General features: G+C 53.3%; 3 protein-coding genes across 3 annotated transcripts; all 3 read left to right on the forward strand.

Annotated features, from left to right (window-relative positions):
* Positions 1-3,081: 3,081 nt before the first annotated feature.
* J4E83_005015 (uncharacterized protein) lies at positions 3,082-4,194 on the forward strand (the record flags this gene model as incomplete). Its single annotated transcript, XM_049331937.1, has 2 exons — positions 3,082-3,494; positions 3,648-4,194. The coding sequence occupies 2 exons, from the start codon at positions 3,082-3,084 to the stop codon at positions 4,192-4,194; spliced, it is 960 nt and encodes a 319-aa protein (XP_049189032.1).
* Positions 4,195-6,430: 2,236 nt separating this feature from the next.
* J4E83_005016 (uncharacterized protein) lies at positions 6,431-7,685 on the forward strand (the record flags this gene model as incomplete). Its single annotated transcript, XM_049331938.1, has 3 exons — positions 6,431-6,744; positions 6,794-6,879; positions 6,934-7,685. The coding sequence occupies 3 exons, from the start codon at positions 6,431-6,433 to the stop codon at positions 7,683-7,685; spliced, it is 1,152 nt and encodes a 383-aa protein (XP_049189033.1).
* A 4,577-nt stretch (positions 7,686-12,262) lies between these two features.
* On the forward strand, positions 12,263-14,559 carry J4E83_005017 (uncharacterized protein; the record flags this gene model as incomplete). Its single annotated transcript, XM_049331939.1, has 4 exons — positions 12,263-13,058; positions 13,106-13,674; positions 13,721-13,897; positions 13,945-14,559. The coding sequence occupies 4 exons, from the start codon at positions 12,263-12,265 to the stop codon at positions 14,557-14,559; spliced, it is 2,157 nt and encodes a 718-aa protein (XP_049189034.1).
* Between the last annotated feature and the right edge of the window lie 220 nt (positions 14,560-14,779).

A 14,779-nucleotide genomic window follows, 5' to 3' on the forward strand; every position in this document is an offset into this window, starting at 1 on the left:
TGGAGTTTGGTGGGGTGGTCGTAGCTTTGACGAGAAGAAAGGAAGGCGCGACCGGAGAGGCAGGATATCAAGCACGACAGACAGCGCGGACGTGCAGGCAGATGGTGATACGGCTCTGGTGAATCCACGTCGAGTCGCTCCAGGCAAGGTTGATGGTGGAATGTCCAGTGTGGTCGGCGGTGCAGTGTGCGACGGGGCAGGCGGTTATGAGCACGGTAAGCAAAAAAGAAGGACAAACACAGCGGTGCAGGGTCAAGTGGCAGTGGTGGTGTAGGACGGGGTTATGAGGAGCAGACGATCGCAGAGGGCTGGAACGGGCAGACGTCGGGTAGGTATACAGAAAGGGTTTTGCGTTTGCTCTAGTCAACGCTTCTTCTCATGATCCCTGAGCGAGGGCCCGTGATGGTCGCTTTCGCACTTGCATGAGTGGCGTCAGTGACAGGGGCTTCCAGCTTCCCCGAGAACCACGACCAAGACGGCCTAGCCATCTCACAGCAACGCCTTTCAGCTCGAGTGCGTCAGGCTTGCCGACCCCGCCCCGAGTCAGGCACAGCTGGCACAGTTGCTCCCAATCGTCGCCTCGCGCTATGCTCACAGTCGCGCTGGTACGACGTGCATCTCCGGCCGTCCCCTGAGGACCCTGAGACGTCACTCTCAGGGCGCCAACAGCAGTACCATGGTCGAACCAAAACATGGAGAAGCACCAGAGCACAGGCTGATCCTGGCCGCAAAGGGTCCGCCGCTGTCGACATTCCGAGGTCTGCTCTGGTGGCTTCTGAATCGTGCTGCGTCTGCCCAACCGCACGCGAACTCTGCGCCGCCCTAACTCAATTCACCGACGATGCAGTCTCCACTTGGGACTCGACCGCATCATCCTGGGTGCCGATGCATGTCCCCTCGAGAGCACTTGGACCTTGCAGAATGCACATGCACATGCAACCCCATTTTCGATTCTTCCGCACTGCCAATAAGGACGTCGCCGTAGCTGCAACTGTCAGAAGACAGGGTTGGGCCTGCATCGGCATTTTGACTTCGCAATGCAAAACCCAACCTTCGGGCACAGAAACATGGCAAAGTTGGATATTCACGAACCTAACCCAAATCCTCATGATCCGCGTCATCTCGACAATATTGTGGCAATGTGTAGCGATGAGGATGCGGCGCGGCAGGCCCGTTGACGATGAAACCTCTGAACTTGGCTCTTGTAGCCTAGATTCACGACTCGTATCCTTGAGCTCGCACATTCGCAAACGCGATGTACCTTGCAGACTCGGAGCTGCAGCCATGCGAACTTATCACCGCCCACGGCCCCTGCCCCCGTTGTGCAAGCCTGCAGCCGAGTGGGGTGTTTGCAGCTCCGATAAAAGATTGCTCATATCACAAAAAGCACCATAACAGCGCCTGCTATCGCATGTCAACAAACAACGCGACGCGCTTGACATGTCAAAATCTTGCTTCCGCACACTATGATTTAGGAGATGGGTGGAAATCTCGCCCGCTGCCGTCGGACAGATTCCGATGCATATGATTGAGGCCCCTCGAGTATACATGTACCTAAGGTACCAACAAGTGCAGACTGCATGCTCATGGCCTTGGGCCGCGGTGCAGCAGCATGTACGCGTTCGAGATCGGACTCGTAAAGGTAACGCAAAGGATCGTCCTGACTCCTAGCAGTCTTGTGTACTAGCATCAGTGCTCCTCCTCGCTTGCAGACCACACACTGCGAGGCCGAGGGCAACCCCATCGTTACACGAGCCGAGATTACTCATTTCATCGATCGAAGCTGTGCGATCGTACTGCACATCGCCAGATTGACGAGCTGTTGGTCCCTTTGCGCTGGCCTTTGACGCCATACCGTCTGACAATCTCCTCACAGGCCACTCAGCCGCGGGTACAAACGCCGGTGGTTCTCCTCAACAACCCACAGCCGCGCAGGAACAAACGCAGCTAGCACAACGATGCCAGGATGCGTTTGTACGAATCGATAAAGACCGTTGAAAATAATCTCCGCGTCGATCTGCTCGCACCTGGGCAGACCGTGGCCAGCATGCCCCGTTTCGTCTCCACACCTAACGTTGCAGTGTCTCATTCGTTGCGGCCCAAAATTGCTTCCCCTTTGGGAAGCAACACCATCGTTGCAACAACATTCATGCGCATTGAAGATCGACTTCACGCCGCCACGCACACGGGGGGCAGCTGAAGCAAACAGGGTGAGGAATTTCAAATCAGTCCCTTGCTATGGCCAGCCATGTAGTCATGCCTTCTCCTGGTGGCGTAGTCGGCCTCTGATCTGGAATCGAAGATGCAAGCCATTCTGGTGTTCTCAAGTTTGGTTCAACTGCAAGTCTCTGCGATCATCTCATCAGGTTTCCTGCGGAGGTTTCCACTCTCGCTGTTCTCCGTGACACGGTCGTCGCGCGAACAGCTAGTGCGTAGTCGCCGAGGGAAGTACTACAACTCAGCTTCCTCATTGCCCCATGTGGCAACTTCAAACCTCCTGACATGACAGCTTGGAGATACTACTATAGCCAGGTACACTGCTGTATCATAGCATGCATGAGGTAGGGTTGACCTTACAGTACTCTCGGCCACGCCTCAGGTACTTCTTCGGGCAAGCCGGAAGGACACGTAACGGCGAGCTAGTGATCCTTGGATGGTGTTCGCGCAGCGACTGCACAGCCTCACGACCGCAGCCTCACCTTCGGAGATAGAAAATACTGCCAAGACCGATACAAAGGGCTGTGCTCCTGAGCATGGCAGATACCGACGCCATCGCACCTCACGTGGCCTTCTAGATGCACAACCTCGGTCTGCTTGGCGGGCTGTCCCTGGTACCATTCTTTCAAGCTGCACCAAGACCTCCATCAGAATGAACGGCGAACACACACGGCGAGAGGGATTTGAAATCGCATAGGAGGGATTGGAAATGGAATGTAGAATCTATGTGACATGTAGGGCGTGGTAGCGAAATCCTGCAGTGCAGCATGCAGGTCCATTGATGAGTCATCTCGCCCACGTATTTACAAAGCCAAAGCGATACTGAACACCAAACATCAATCTGTCATTTCAGATATTTTGACCATGGCGTCCGCCTCACAGCTCGACTTCGTGACCGTGGATGTCTTCACCTCGCAGCCATACGGCGGAAATCCGCTGGCCATTGTGCGCATCCCGCCTGGCCGGACTTTAAGCCAGGAACAAAAGCAAACAATCGCGCGAGAGTTCAACCTATCGGAGACGACCTTCTTGCACGAACACGCGGATGGTGCGGCAGAGGACCAATGGACCGTCGACATCTTCATGACCTCGCGAGAACTGCCGTTCGCCGGACACCCTACCGTGGGCACGGCCTGCTATGTCTTGGGAAGGACGGCTCGGGAGCGTGGGGTCAGCAGCGGTGTCATGGAAGCGAGCTTCAACCTGAAAGCTGGGAGGGTCGGGCTGCGGTACGATTGCGGCAAGAAGACGGCGAAAGCTTCGATCCCTCATGACGTGTATGTTCCTGCATTTGACATTGTCCCCCCTCGGCCTGTCTAGAGTGTCTGCATCACGATGGTTAGTTCGGGCTGTTCCAGACCCACGGTCTGAGAGCGATTCGGCGACCTGTGATGCTGCAGGTGTGTATACATGTAAGCTAACCAATGCAGTCATATCCACAATAAGAGGTACACCAAGGACGACTTGTTCGCTCTCCAGCCGCAATTGGCTGAAGCCCATCGGCAAGGCAAAGTTAAAGTCAAAGATGACCATGCCATCGTCTCGATAGTCAAAGGCATGACATTTGTTCTGGTCGAACTGGAATCTGAAGAGGCACTGAGCATGGTGTCGCTAGCTGGCCAGTCTCTCTCCGTCGAGGGCCTGGATCAGGGCTGGGACGAGACGTTCATTGGGACATATTTCTTTGTTCGGGCGGGAACGAGCGACCATGGCGTGACGAAGCTAAGGACGAGGATGATCGAGGGTCCGTTGGAAGATCCAGCTACCGGTAGCGCCGCCAGCGATTTGGCCGCATATTTGTCGCAGACAGCAGGAGAGGCATCCAAGACGTTCAAGTACGAGATTATCCAGGGCGTAGAGATGGGGAGACGAAGCGAGATCTTCATCGAGGTCGAGATGAACGAGGACAGGAGTGTTGCGCAGCTTTTCTTGGAAGGCAGCGCAGTACAGGTCATGGAGGGGCGGTTGACTGTCTAAGTCTGTCGTATTTGCGATGGTTCTCGTTCGAGAGTAGGTTCCCGTGTGGTCATCGTAGGCGTTGCAGAGGTTGAGAGTGGCCTGTATGGCATAGTCATCGCAGCAATAGTAAATGAGATGGGTGGCAGAGAGAGTACGACATCGCGCACCATTGGATCGTTATGAGTATGCAAGACCACAGACCCGAAAGAAGGCGTATGTACAGTCGATACCTGTAGACCTGCTTAATCTTGTTAACATGAGAAAAGCCCCAGATTCATTGTAGTCCCTCGTCGATGGCTGCGCGGCACAGCCGATGGTGGGATGACTGATCATCATCACCGTCGAGCTGTGGATTGGCGGTCGTGATGATTGTGATAGAGCCTGGGGGTTGACTGTATGGAAGTATGGAAGACAATAGTTCCGACAGAACACATATGCGCAGTCGCACCCGTTAACCTGCCCGGACTTGTCAACGTAGAGGAGGTTCCGACTGCCTCGTACTTCTTCTTTGAAGGCCACACAGTACGGACGATAGTGGGGTGGCTGATCATCTGGAATGGAGAGCAGTACTGTCTGTCTCAGAGAGCTGTTCGGGTTCTCATGATCGTCATGAAGCTGTGCGTTGACGGTCGTGATGATTGTGGTCGGGTTCAGGAGTTGACCATCTGAGGGTAGCGAAGTTGATACATTCGAAAGAACGCGTGTGTATAGTCGCCGCTCGTAAGCCTCCTTGTGACAGTTGAGATGAAGTAGGACCGAAGGTGTCGCGACAACTCCTCGAAGATGGCGCGGTACAGTTCATGGAAGAGACAGATCCGAAAAAGAGAATGCACGTAAGCCTGCTTGAGATTGTTAATCAGAGAATCCCAACCTCGAGGATTTGCGTCACAGAGACTGGAACCTGAGGAGTTTCTGCGGGTGTTGGTTACAGATGTAGATCCTCCGTGCCTGAAGACACCTCCTGCCTCAGGCAAGCCGAGCGACCCGTGGACACCAAGCCATAGACGGCAACCCTGATTCCGTAATCCTTCACGACGTTGAAGGAGCGAACGTGTAGCGGGGTTTGACAGGAGGTGTCTCAGTTTCTTTTGCCGCGAGCACGGTTATTGAGTGTGGGTCAAGCGCAGCATCATCGCTTGCAGATTCGATGGAGCAGCGTGCAGATCTTCGAGAATGGGTATACAAACTCTTGTTAATGGTGGAGAAGTACGTCGGTACGTCGCCATGTTGTCTGGGCGCCGCGTCCACAGTGGAGTTGGTGAGTGGGCGTGACAACTTGGCACGGCAACATCCCAAACAGCAAACATCGATCTTTATCGATCTCGGATTAAGAATTGCCGCCATCGCATGTTGTCGCAGAGAGGACCGATTGCCTCTGGCATCCAACAGAGTGCGTGCAGATGCAGGATGCGGACTTGCTACTCCGTGGTCCTTCAACTGTCACCTGTCACATCCGTCAAATCGAGACAGTGACAGCACGAACCAACCTTGCTCGAGTACGTCGCACATCGCTTCCGACAACTCAGTGAGGCTCATGGAGGAGGCGTGGGTCGCAAAGTGGGCCGCAGCGAGTAAACCAAATTTCCCCGCTGGCGTTGCGGTGGTGACGAACGGATATCGGAAGTCAGTCACACAGTCCTGCCGTGCATTCGGTTGCTGTTATGGCGCATGGGAAGGCATCATAGGAGTTTGAGCGTGTCCTCCTCAAAATTTAGAAGATGCCTGGCTCGAGCCTGAAAGGCGGCTAGCGCATCTCGTTTGGGTTAGCGCCATTGGGGTTCTTGCACACCTCTTACACGAACCGTTTCTCGGACCTCCTCTTCAATGCCTGGCGCATTCTCGTTCCGGAGAGGCTGCCATGCCAGCCTCAGTCAGTGGCAGGGCGCCAGTTGATGCCAGCGCCCCGTGCGCGACGTTATCGATGTCGGTATGGGTGGGTTTGAGACGTCTCTGCCTTCATCGTGGGTTTCATGCCCGAGGAACCACGAGCCGCCTTACCAGGTTGCTCTTTGCCTTGTATTCGCTCGCCAAGGACTTAAGGCAATGCGATTCCTCAGATATCTTGCTTTCCTCACCATCATCAGTCGCTTGTTCCATTACAAACTCCGGTTCTGCAGTTGAGGGTTACATTCCTTTCTCTTCCTCTTAATTCTTCATTCAGATTACGTTGAACGTATCTGCCTTTTTTGTAATCCACCGCTAGCCGGACTCCACTCTTTTATCAACCTTAACTTCTTTTCCTGAAGCTATCATCATGCGCTTCTCAACCCTCATCCCTATGCTGCTTGCAGCCGGTGTTGCCAATGCCCAGTTTGGCGGCCAAGGTGGAAACAACGGTCAGAACAACGGTCAGAACAACGGTCAGAACGGCGGCAACAACGGACAGAACAACGGCCAGAACGGAGGCAACAATGGCCAGAACAACGGTCAGAACAACGGTGGTAACAACGGAGGCAACAACGGCGGTGGTGGTGGTAACCTAGCCCTCAACCCTGATGTTGTTCAAACCGCCAGTCAGTCCGATGGATTCGACCAGGGCCAGGAAGATGGACAAGCCGCGTCTCTCACGTATGTTGGCACGCATGTCTTTTCACAGATCCTTTGCTAACTTGACCAGTGACCAAGCCAACTTCATCAACTTCTGCCAGGGCAAGACCCTCACCAACGGTCTCCAGGTCAAGGAGGGATCCTGCAACGGTATCGGTAAGTTCAGACAATCAAGCCTGCTCCAGAGGAAAGGTGCTAACATTCAAATAGTCATGGGAGACATTCCTGGTGTCGGCAACATGATCTCTGCGGTATTCACCAACCCCCAGAACGGCGACACAAACATCCAAGAAGGTGAGCCGATCGACTTCTCCGTCAAGATTACCAACTTGGAGGCTGGATCTTTCACCAACCCCGACAACACCTACTACGCTGCCCCACAGACGCTCCAGGGAGGCAATGTCGTTGGCCACACCCATATTTCTGTCCAGGACATGGGCAATGACGCCAACAACCCCCCGGACGCTCAGAACTTTGCTTTCTTCAAGGGAATCAACGATGCTGGTGACGGCAACGGCCTTCTCACTGCCAGCCTTGCTGCTGGTCTCCCTGCCGGTAACTACCGTGCTTGCTCTATCACCTCTGCCTCCAACCATCAGCCTGTTGTCATGCCTGTCGCTCAACGTGGTCCTCAGGATGACTGTGTGAGGTTCACTGTTGGCGGTGGCGGCGGAGGCGGCAACAACGGCGGCAACAATGGCCAGAACAACGGCCAGAACAACGGTCAGAACAACGGTCAGAACAACGGTCAGCAAGGTGGTCAACAGGGAGGACAGCAGGGCGGCCAGCAGGGCGGTCAACAAGGCGGCCAGCAGGGCGGTCAACAAGGCGGCCAGCAAGGAGGCCAGCAGGGCGGTCAAGGCGGCCAGGGAGGACAGGGCGGCTTCGGTGGCTTCGGACGTGGACGTGGACGCGGACGCTTCAACCGCCGCAGCTTTGCAGCCCGCGACTTCGTTGCTTGAACACATCACGGAACCCGGGAGAATGATGAGATAGTTGTTGAGGGGCTTGGGGTTTAAGGCGGTAGACGCAGTAATGGTGCTTTCCTTTTTTGATGACAACTTCTACCACTGCAGCAACATAGAACGCACTTTCTGCCCTAGAGGGGCACGGAAGGTCACTCTACGGAGATTGAAGCGAAGCGCTTCATTGGACTGGTTCTGAGGGCGCTGTTTCTTTACCCGGCGCTTAGTTACAACTTATGAAATGTACAACTATTGAATGTGTTTTCCACAGATCTTTTCTTCAGTTTGTCTCAGGCTTTGTGGATCGCCAGTATGCGCATTAGATTCCAAGATCTGGGCTTCAAGGGCCTGCGACGCATTGAAGGCGACGAGACGTTGCTGTCTCAGGCTGCTGATCAGGCACGGAAAGATTTCGAGCGGCCATGCACGTGTGTTTCCAGTGCTGCCAAGTCCTCACTTATGATACTTGGTGGGTATGACCCAACCGAGGCATGTCGTCATTTCGTAAGCTGAGTAGACAAGCCCTCTTTGAGACATGCTAACATCCGCGTTAAACGATCCATCAGCACCTGGATGTTTGACAACTTCGCCGTACACTCGAAATAGACTTTTCTTCCTGTAGTTTAGCGTATGGATGTTCCTTTCCGCGTATATAGGCATGCGTCAGCGCCTGACTAGTTTAGTGCGGGCTGTGCTACCACGGAATGTTAGGCCTACCACGGGTGACTCAACAGTTCAAGTCGTCAATATATGGCTTCGACAGCGTCTTGCACAAACGAAATTCTTATAACAACGCAGCATGACGCCAACTGCAGCAACTGGACAACCCCAATGCTCATCCATAGGGCGAGCACCCTCGTCAGCCTTACCTACTGAACTGTGGCTACTCATCCTCGAACAAACGAGTATCCAAGAAGCCAGTCATCTCTGGCTCACAGTACGCCGCATATCGCGACAGTTCAGGGATATTGTTGAGAGGCTGTTCAGTTCAAGCTACCTCACAGCGTTCGCCATGACGCTTTCACTCCCGCGCCGCGATCCCACTTCTGGAGCTCTGCTATGGCCCGGTACACCAATACCCCGCGCTCAAATGAATATGTCGTTCAACGGCCTTAGTTCCGATGGCCGGTACATCTATTTCAGATCTCCGAGTGTACTCAACGAAGGAACACGTGTGGAAAGCGTTGAAGAGCTCAAGAACACCTCTGTGCTACCGCTGGAGAGACTAGAGGCCGCTACAGTGTGGGTGCATTTCACTCAAAACCAGTTGACCGGTCTCCAAATGCATGTACCACGACATGTGAGCTGGGACAGAGAACAGGGAGCATGGATCTGGAAGTTGGAGTGGAAGAATCTCATGACGCAGTTCTACGAGAAGAAAAGAGAGCAGAGACTGGCGAAGGCGCCAATCAGATCCATGCCAGGTCGGCAAAGATGGTCGAAGAGAGGACACGAAGGCGCATGAGACCGGGTTCATCAAGCGATCAATCGCGCGCTTCCGTCTTGAGATGAGAGCCGCACCCTTAGCTTCGTCGACAAGGCTTCAATCTGGCTGGTCGCTGAGTCTGGGCCGATGCGATTACGCGTCTCTTCCGACAAACCATGAAACAGAGTAGCCAATGAAGACGACTTCCAAACTGGTGCTTGGCTTCTTCTCCCTTTTGCGATCGTTGCACATACCAAGACTAAGCTTCCCACAAGCGATACCGCGGGCAACGTAATCCAAGCCCAGCGTATCTCCACAAAACGCTCTGAGCTCCATGCCGTGCCATCTATTCGCTTCGTGCCGGAAAATCGTGATCTCATGTCATTTGTCATGGCCTTCGTGAGGTTGGTGAGATAGCCTCCGAAGTCGTGAGGTGCGATTTGGTGAAAGCGCCATATGCCAGAGTAAAGCCCGAACTCGTACGCAGGATCTTGATAGAGGAAAAAGGGAAGATCCGATAAAATCCAGTCACGGAGGCGTTGCGTAGTACCATTAAGGATCTGGAATGTACTGTTCGATCCCAAACTAGCAGTTATGGGCCAAGGGCTGTCTTCGTCTAGTGACTCCGGTTGTATGACGATAGTGTCTAATACGGATTCCTGCAAGGAACCGCCAACAAAGCGAGATTCGATAATTTGAGCATTCCCTGAATTCAAGAACTCTAGTCAGCTAGCCATTCAGGCGAAATGGAGGCGTAACTTCACTTACACGTGATCAAGCATTCCAGCAATACCGGTGTTGAGTTCTTGAGCGTCGCTTCCGGACCTCCGGGAGTGTAACCTATGTAGAAATCCAAGATTGGTAGAGTCGAGTTGCCGAAGACCGTGCTGTTCCAGTAATTGTTGCCTGCCGGCATGAGATCAAGAGTTTCGACCAGTATTGTCGACAAGGTGATCACCTTACGAAAGCCTAAGCTACCTTCTACACCAGTGACAAACGTATTGTTCACTTTGTAGCCGCAGGGATCCGTCGCTATAACACCTCCTTGTGAAAACGGTATATCAGTGTGATTCTTGCAATGGTACTCAAGCAGATAAGACACGTCTTGACAGCTATGGCCAACACCAAGCGTGGCATATGTAGGCCACGTACAATTAGCCGTGGAGCACTGCGTCGTGGGGGGACTCAGGTCCGCGTCCGGGTTATTGAATATATTGTCAATCGCCACAGTCATTGCCGGGTCTCTACCATTGTTACAGCTTCCTTGGCGGGTGCTGACCGGAAAATGGGGTATAAAAGTCGATGCTGCCCATATTGAACCAGGTCCAACGGCTACCATCCGATCGGGATAAGCAACAATCTGTTGGAAGAACGGCTCAAATGCCAGGCCTAGTATGGTAATGAGGGCAGCCAATGAGACAAGATGTCTACGCGGTTGTGAGCAAGCAGAGCGATGGTACTGGAAGTAGTAAGAGCGCTTACCTGCACCTTGCCCTGATAAGAAGCATGGCTGCACCCCAAGGCCCACGACTGGCGGCATCGAAAAGTTGGAAATCCCACAGTGCAGCTTCTTCCTGAAACCAAATCCACTTCAACTGTCCAATGGCTTCGGAAATCGGTAGTAATAATGCTGCCTTGGAGACGGCAGCAAAGACGGCAACGTATGCGTTGAGCGTAATGCCTGTCACTAAGTACTCTGGCTGCCGTTTGCCATCATAATACCAGAGCACACCTATGATAGCCGCCATGCAGCCGAAACTGACAACCCAGCTAAGTAGCTCCCACCACCACCAATCAGTGACGATTCGGTCGTAGAACGTTGTTGATGCTCGAATGAGGGGCCGGTCTTTTGTGTCACTATCTTGATCTAGGGAAGCTGTGGGCGCGGAATGAAACATGTCGGTAAAATGGAAGATAGAAAACTCTCCAGGAGCATGGATTGAACAGTAAGAAGCATCATGTCCTCTTATTGATATGGGGTATTGCTACTGCGCCGCATCTCAGGGTTACATGCAGGCAAGTCGGAAACTAGTAGGGCGCATAGTATCACTTCGCGCCTCACCTACTTGTAACAGGCATAAGATCCACCCGCCAATAACTTAATTGGCGGATGTCTGGCTCGAACTCATGAAATCGCTGTCTCAAGCGCCGAGGTGGGTTATTGTTCAAGTAAGCGCCGGCCGCCAGGTCTATCCACAATAAAGCGCAACGGGAACCGCATGCTCTTGCATTCTTAGAGAAAGGGCCGTGCTTCTCTTTCCTGTCTCATGGGTTGGTCATGAAATTGATGATGTAGTGGTGTTGTTCTCAGGTCATGAACCGATAGCCTTTGCAGAAGCCATTCGCTGAGCGACCAAGCTAAAGACAGCGATTGATGACATGAATATGGCAAGGTTGTAAAACTGTTATTGTGTTAGCCCACCAGATGACCGAACTGATACTGATAGAGAAAGCATACGGCCTTCCTCGAGTACGCGCTCTCCTCCGCCTCGCTGCGCGCCTCCACAAAGAGTCGACGTAGATTAGGTAAATTGGAAGGCTGCGATCCGAAGTCAGACTTCAGCGTCATACGATTTGTGTTGGTTGTTGCATTCGACTTACCATGCTGCTACGCCGATGATGAGAGTGGGAGCGTCGAAGCATTTCAGGGCTGGGCTGCGGGCCCGGGGCGGCGCACAGACCGCATCATCAAGGTGGCAGTCTGGCAATCGCGAAGCTCCACCAACATTGACCCAACCCGCACTTCACCTTCACCCACGTCCCTCGATTCAGAGACGCCGACTTCTCGACACCCAGGATAAATCGCCAAAGAAGTTTGCGCTTCCCAATACCTCGGCCTTGTAGGGAGCAGGCTCCAGATTCCACGAGCCGGAGTCGGAGGGGTTTGGCTGAGCGATTAGCCTGTACGGTCCTACAGAGATGGCTGTTAATAGGATAAGAGGCGCATTTGCGCCCCCGCGCAAAGGAGAGACGTTCGAATTGAGGGCGGGTCTGGTGTATGAATCCCCCCAAGCCAGTGTAGCGATTCCCATCTGACCATTGCACCAGATCTCAATATGCCTACGAACGGTGAGCGCCTGGAACTGCGAGGACTACACTGGGGGTATACTAAGACTGCGGCAGGAAAGAAGCCATCCAGAAGACTATCATGTCCATGACGCTGGGCAAAGATGTCTCGGCCCTCTTCCCTGACGTCCTGAAGAACATTGCGACTGCCGACCTTGACCAGAAGAAGCTGGTATATCTATACCTCATGTACGTCCAAGTTCTGGTTGCGATTCAGGTGGAAATTAACAAAATACTTAGGAACTACGCAAAGTCACACCCCGACCTCTGCATTCTCGCCGTAAACACCTTCGTACAAGACTCCGAAGACGCGAACCCGCTCATACGAGCATTGGCGATCCGAACCATGGGCTGCATCCGCGTCGATAAAATGACAGACTATATGGAGGAACCGTTGCGGAAGACACTCAGAGACGAATCTCCATACGTACGGAAAACAGCAGCACTTTGTGTCGCTAAGCTTTTCGACCTCGCACCCTCCATGTGCATCGAGAATGGCTTCCTGGAGCAGCTGCAGGAACTTGTTGGCGACCCGAACCCCATGGTCGTCGCAAACTCGGTCACTGCATTGGTGGAGATTCAGGAGGCAGCACCGGAAACCAAGGCCCTGGTTATATCGTCACAACAGCTGAAGAAGATGCTTCTGGCGCTGAACGAGTGTACAGAATGGGGTAGAGTCACTCTGCTCACCACTTTGGCAGACTACAAGCCGGCAGATGTCAAGGAGGCGGAGCACATTTGCGAGCGAGTCGTTCCACAGTTTCAGCACGTCAACCCGAGTGTGGTGCTGGCTGCTGTCAAGGTCGTCTTCCTGCACATGCGAAACATCTCTCCCGAGATGATGAAGTCGTATGCAAAGAAGATGGCTCCCCCACTAGGTAGGTTCACGACGGAGGTTTACAGGGGTGTCGCTAACATGCTATAGTCACGCTCGTATCTTCCGCTCCTGAAGTACAGTACGTTGCGCTCCGAAACATCGACCTACTCCTCCAGAAGCAATCGGATATCCTCAGCAAAGAAATGCGCGTCTTCTTCTGCAAATACAACGACCCGCCATACCTGAAGATGCAGAAGTTGGAAATCATGGTGCGGATAGCGAACGACAAGAACGTCGACCAGCTACTGGCCGAGCTGAAGGAGTACGCTATGGAGGTGGACATGGATTTCGTGCGACGAGCCGTGAAGGCTATCGGGCAGGTCGCGATCAAGATCGAAAGCGCAAGCGAGAAATGCGTCAACACACTGTTAGACCTCATCAACACCAAAGTCAACTACGTCGTGCAGGAAGCAATCGTCGTCATCAAGGACATTTTCCGCAAATACCCCGGTTACGAAGGCATAATACCGACACTCTGCCAGTGCATCGACGAGCTGGATGAGCCCAACGCGAGAGCCTCTTTGATCTGGATTGTTGGAGAGTACGCTGAGAAGATCAACAATGCTGGCGAGATCCTGTCAAATTTCGTGGACACATTTGCCGAGGAGTTCACTCAAGTACGTCTGCCCTCAAGATGTACTTACGGAAGCTAACAATCATCAGACACAACTTCAAATACTCACAGCCGTCGTCAAGCTTTTCCTGAAGAAGCCAGATCAAGCACAAGGCCTGGTAACAAAGGTTTTGCAGGCCGCTACCGCAGACAACGACAACCCGGATATCCGCGATCGAGCATACGTGTATTGGCGACTGCTTTCTAGTGATCCCCAGATCACCAAGGTACGTTAGACTACTACGCTGCGCAACATGATGTTAACTTTGAATAGGATATTGTGCTCTCGGACAAACCCCCGATCACATCCACAATACGGTCACTGCCTCCTCAACTACTAGAGACGCTACTCACAGAACTATCAACTCTGGCTTCAGTCTACCACAAGCCACCAGAGGCTTTCCTTGGACAGGGCAGATTTGGTGCAGAGGCCATGCAACGGGCTGCCATTGAAGAGCAACAGGAAGAAGCAAGAGAAAACCCAATTGCGGCAGCTGCTGCTGCTGCCGCCGTCAGCGGACAAGCGCCTTCAAATGTGGAGAACCTTTTGGATATCGATTTCGACGGCTCCGCGCCTGCTTCAATGCAGAAGACACCCACACATGGCTCATCGGGTCTCGAAGGACTCGCTGGCACCCCGCAACGCGTCGCATCTCCAGCCACAAACGCGCCTGCTCCACAACAATCGAACATGGACGACTTGCTAGGCTTGTTCGGGGACGGAGGCGGCGCCGCACCGCCAGCCCAGGCCGCACAGATGAGCAACGACGACATCATGAATGGATTCGCGAGCATGAGCATGGATACCAACCAACCGCCGCCACCGGCACAGCAACTAGGCGGCGAACAGAGCAAGAAGAGCAACCAGGATTTGCTCGACTTGTTCTAGACAGACGGTCTCGAGGCCGTTGCTCCGGTTTGGGTGTTTGTATGTTAGCGAAAACGTATATCTAGTGAGCATCTACTGGCGCTGGAAAAGCGTGCCCTGATACGATCACATATGTGCAAATCGAGAGATGGTGGTATGAAGCACCAAGATGCTTGCTGTTACTTGTGATGAGCATATATTCGAGTCACTGCCATACCCCACCAAACGGTTTATGCTCTCT

Source organism: Alternaria metachromatica (assembly GCF_023757995.1).
Source record: "Alternaria metachromatica strain BMP 0045 chromosome Unknown scaffold_9, whole genome shotgun sequence".
Taxonomy (NCBI): Eukaryota; Fungi; Ascomycota; class Dothideomycetes; order Pleosporales; family Pleosporaceae; genus Alternaria; species Alternaria metachromatica.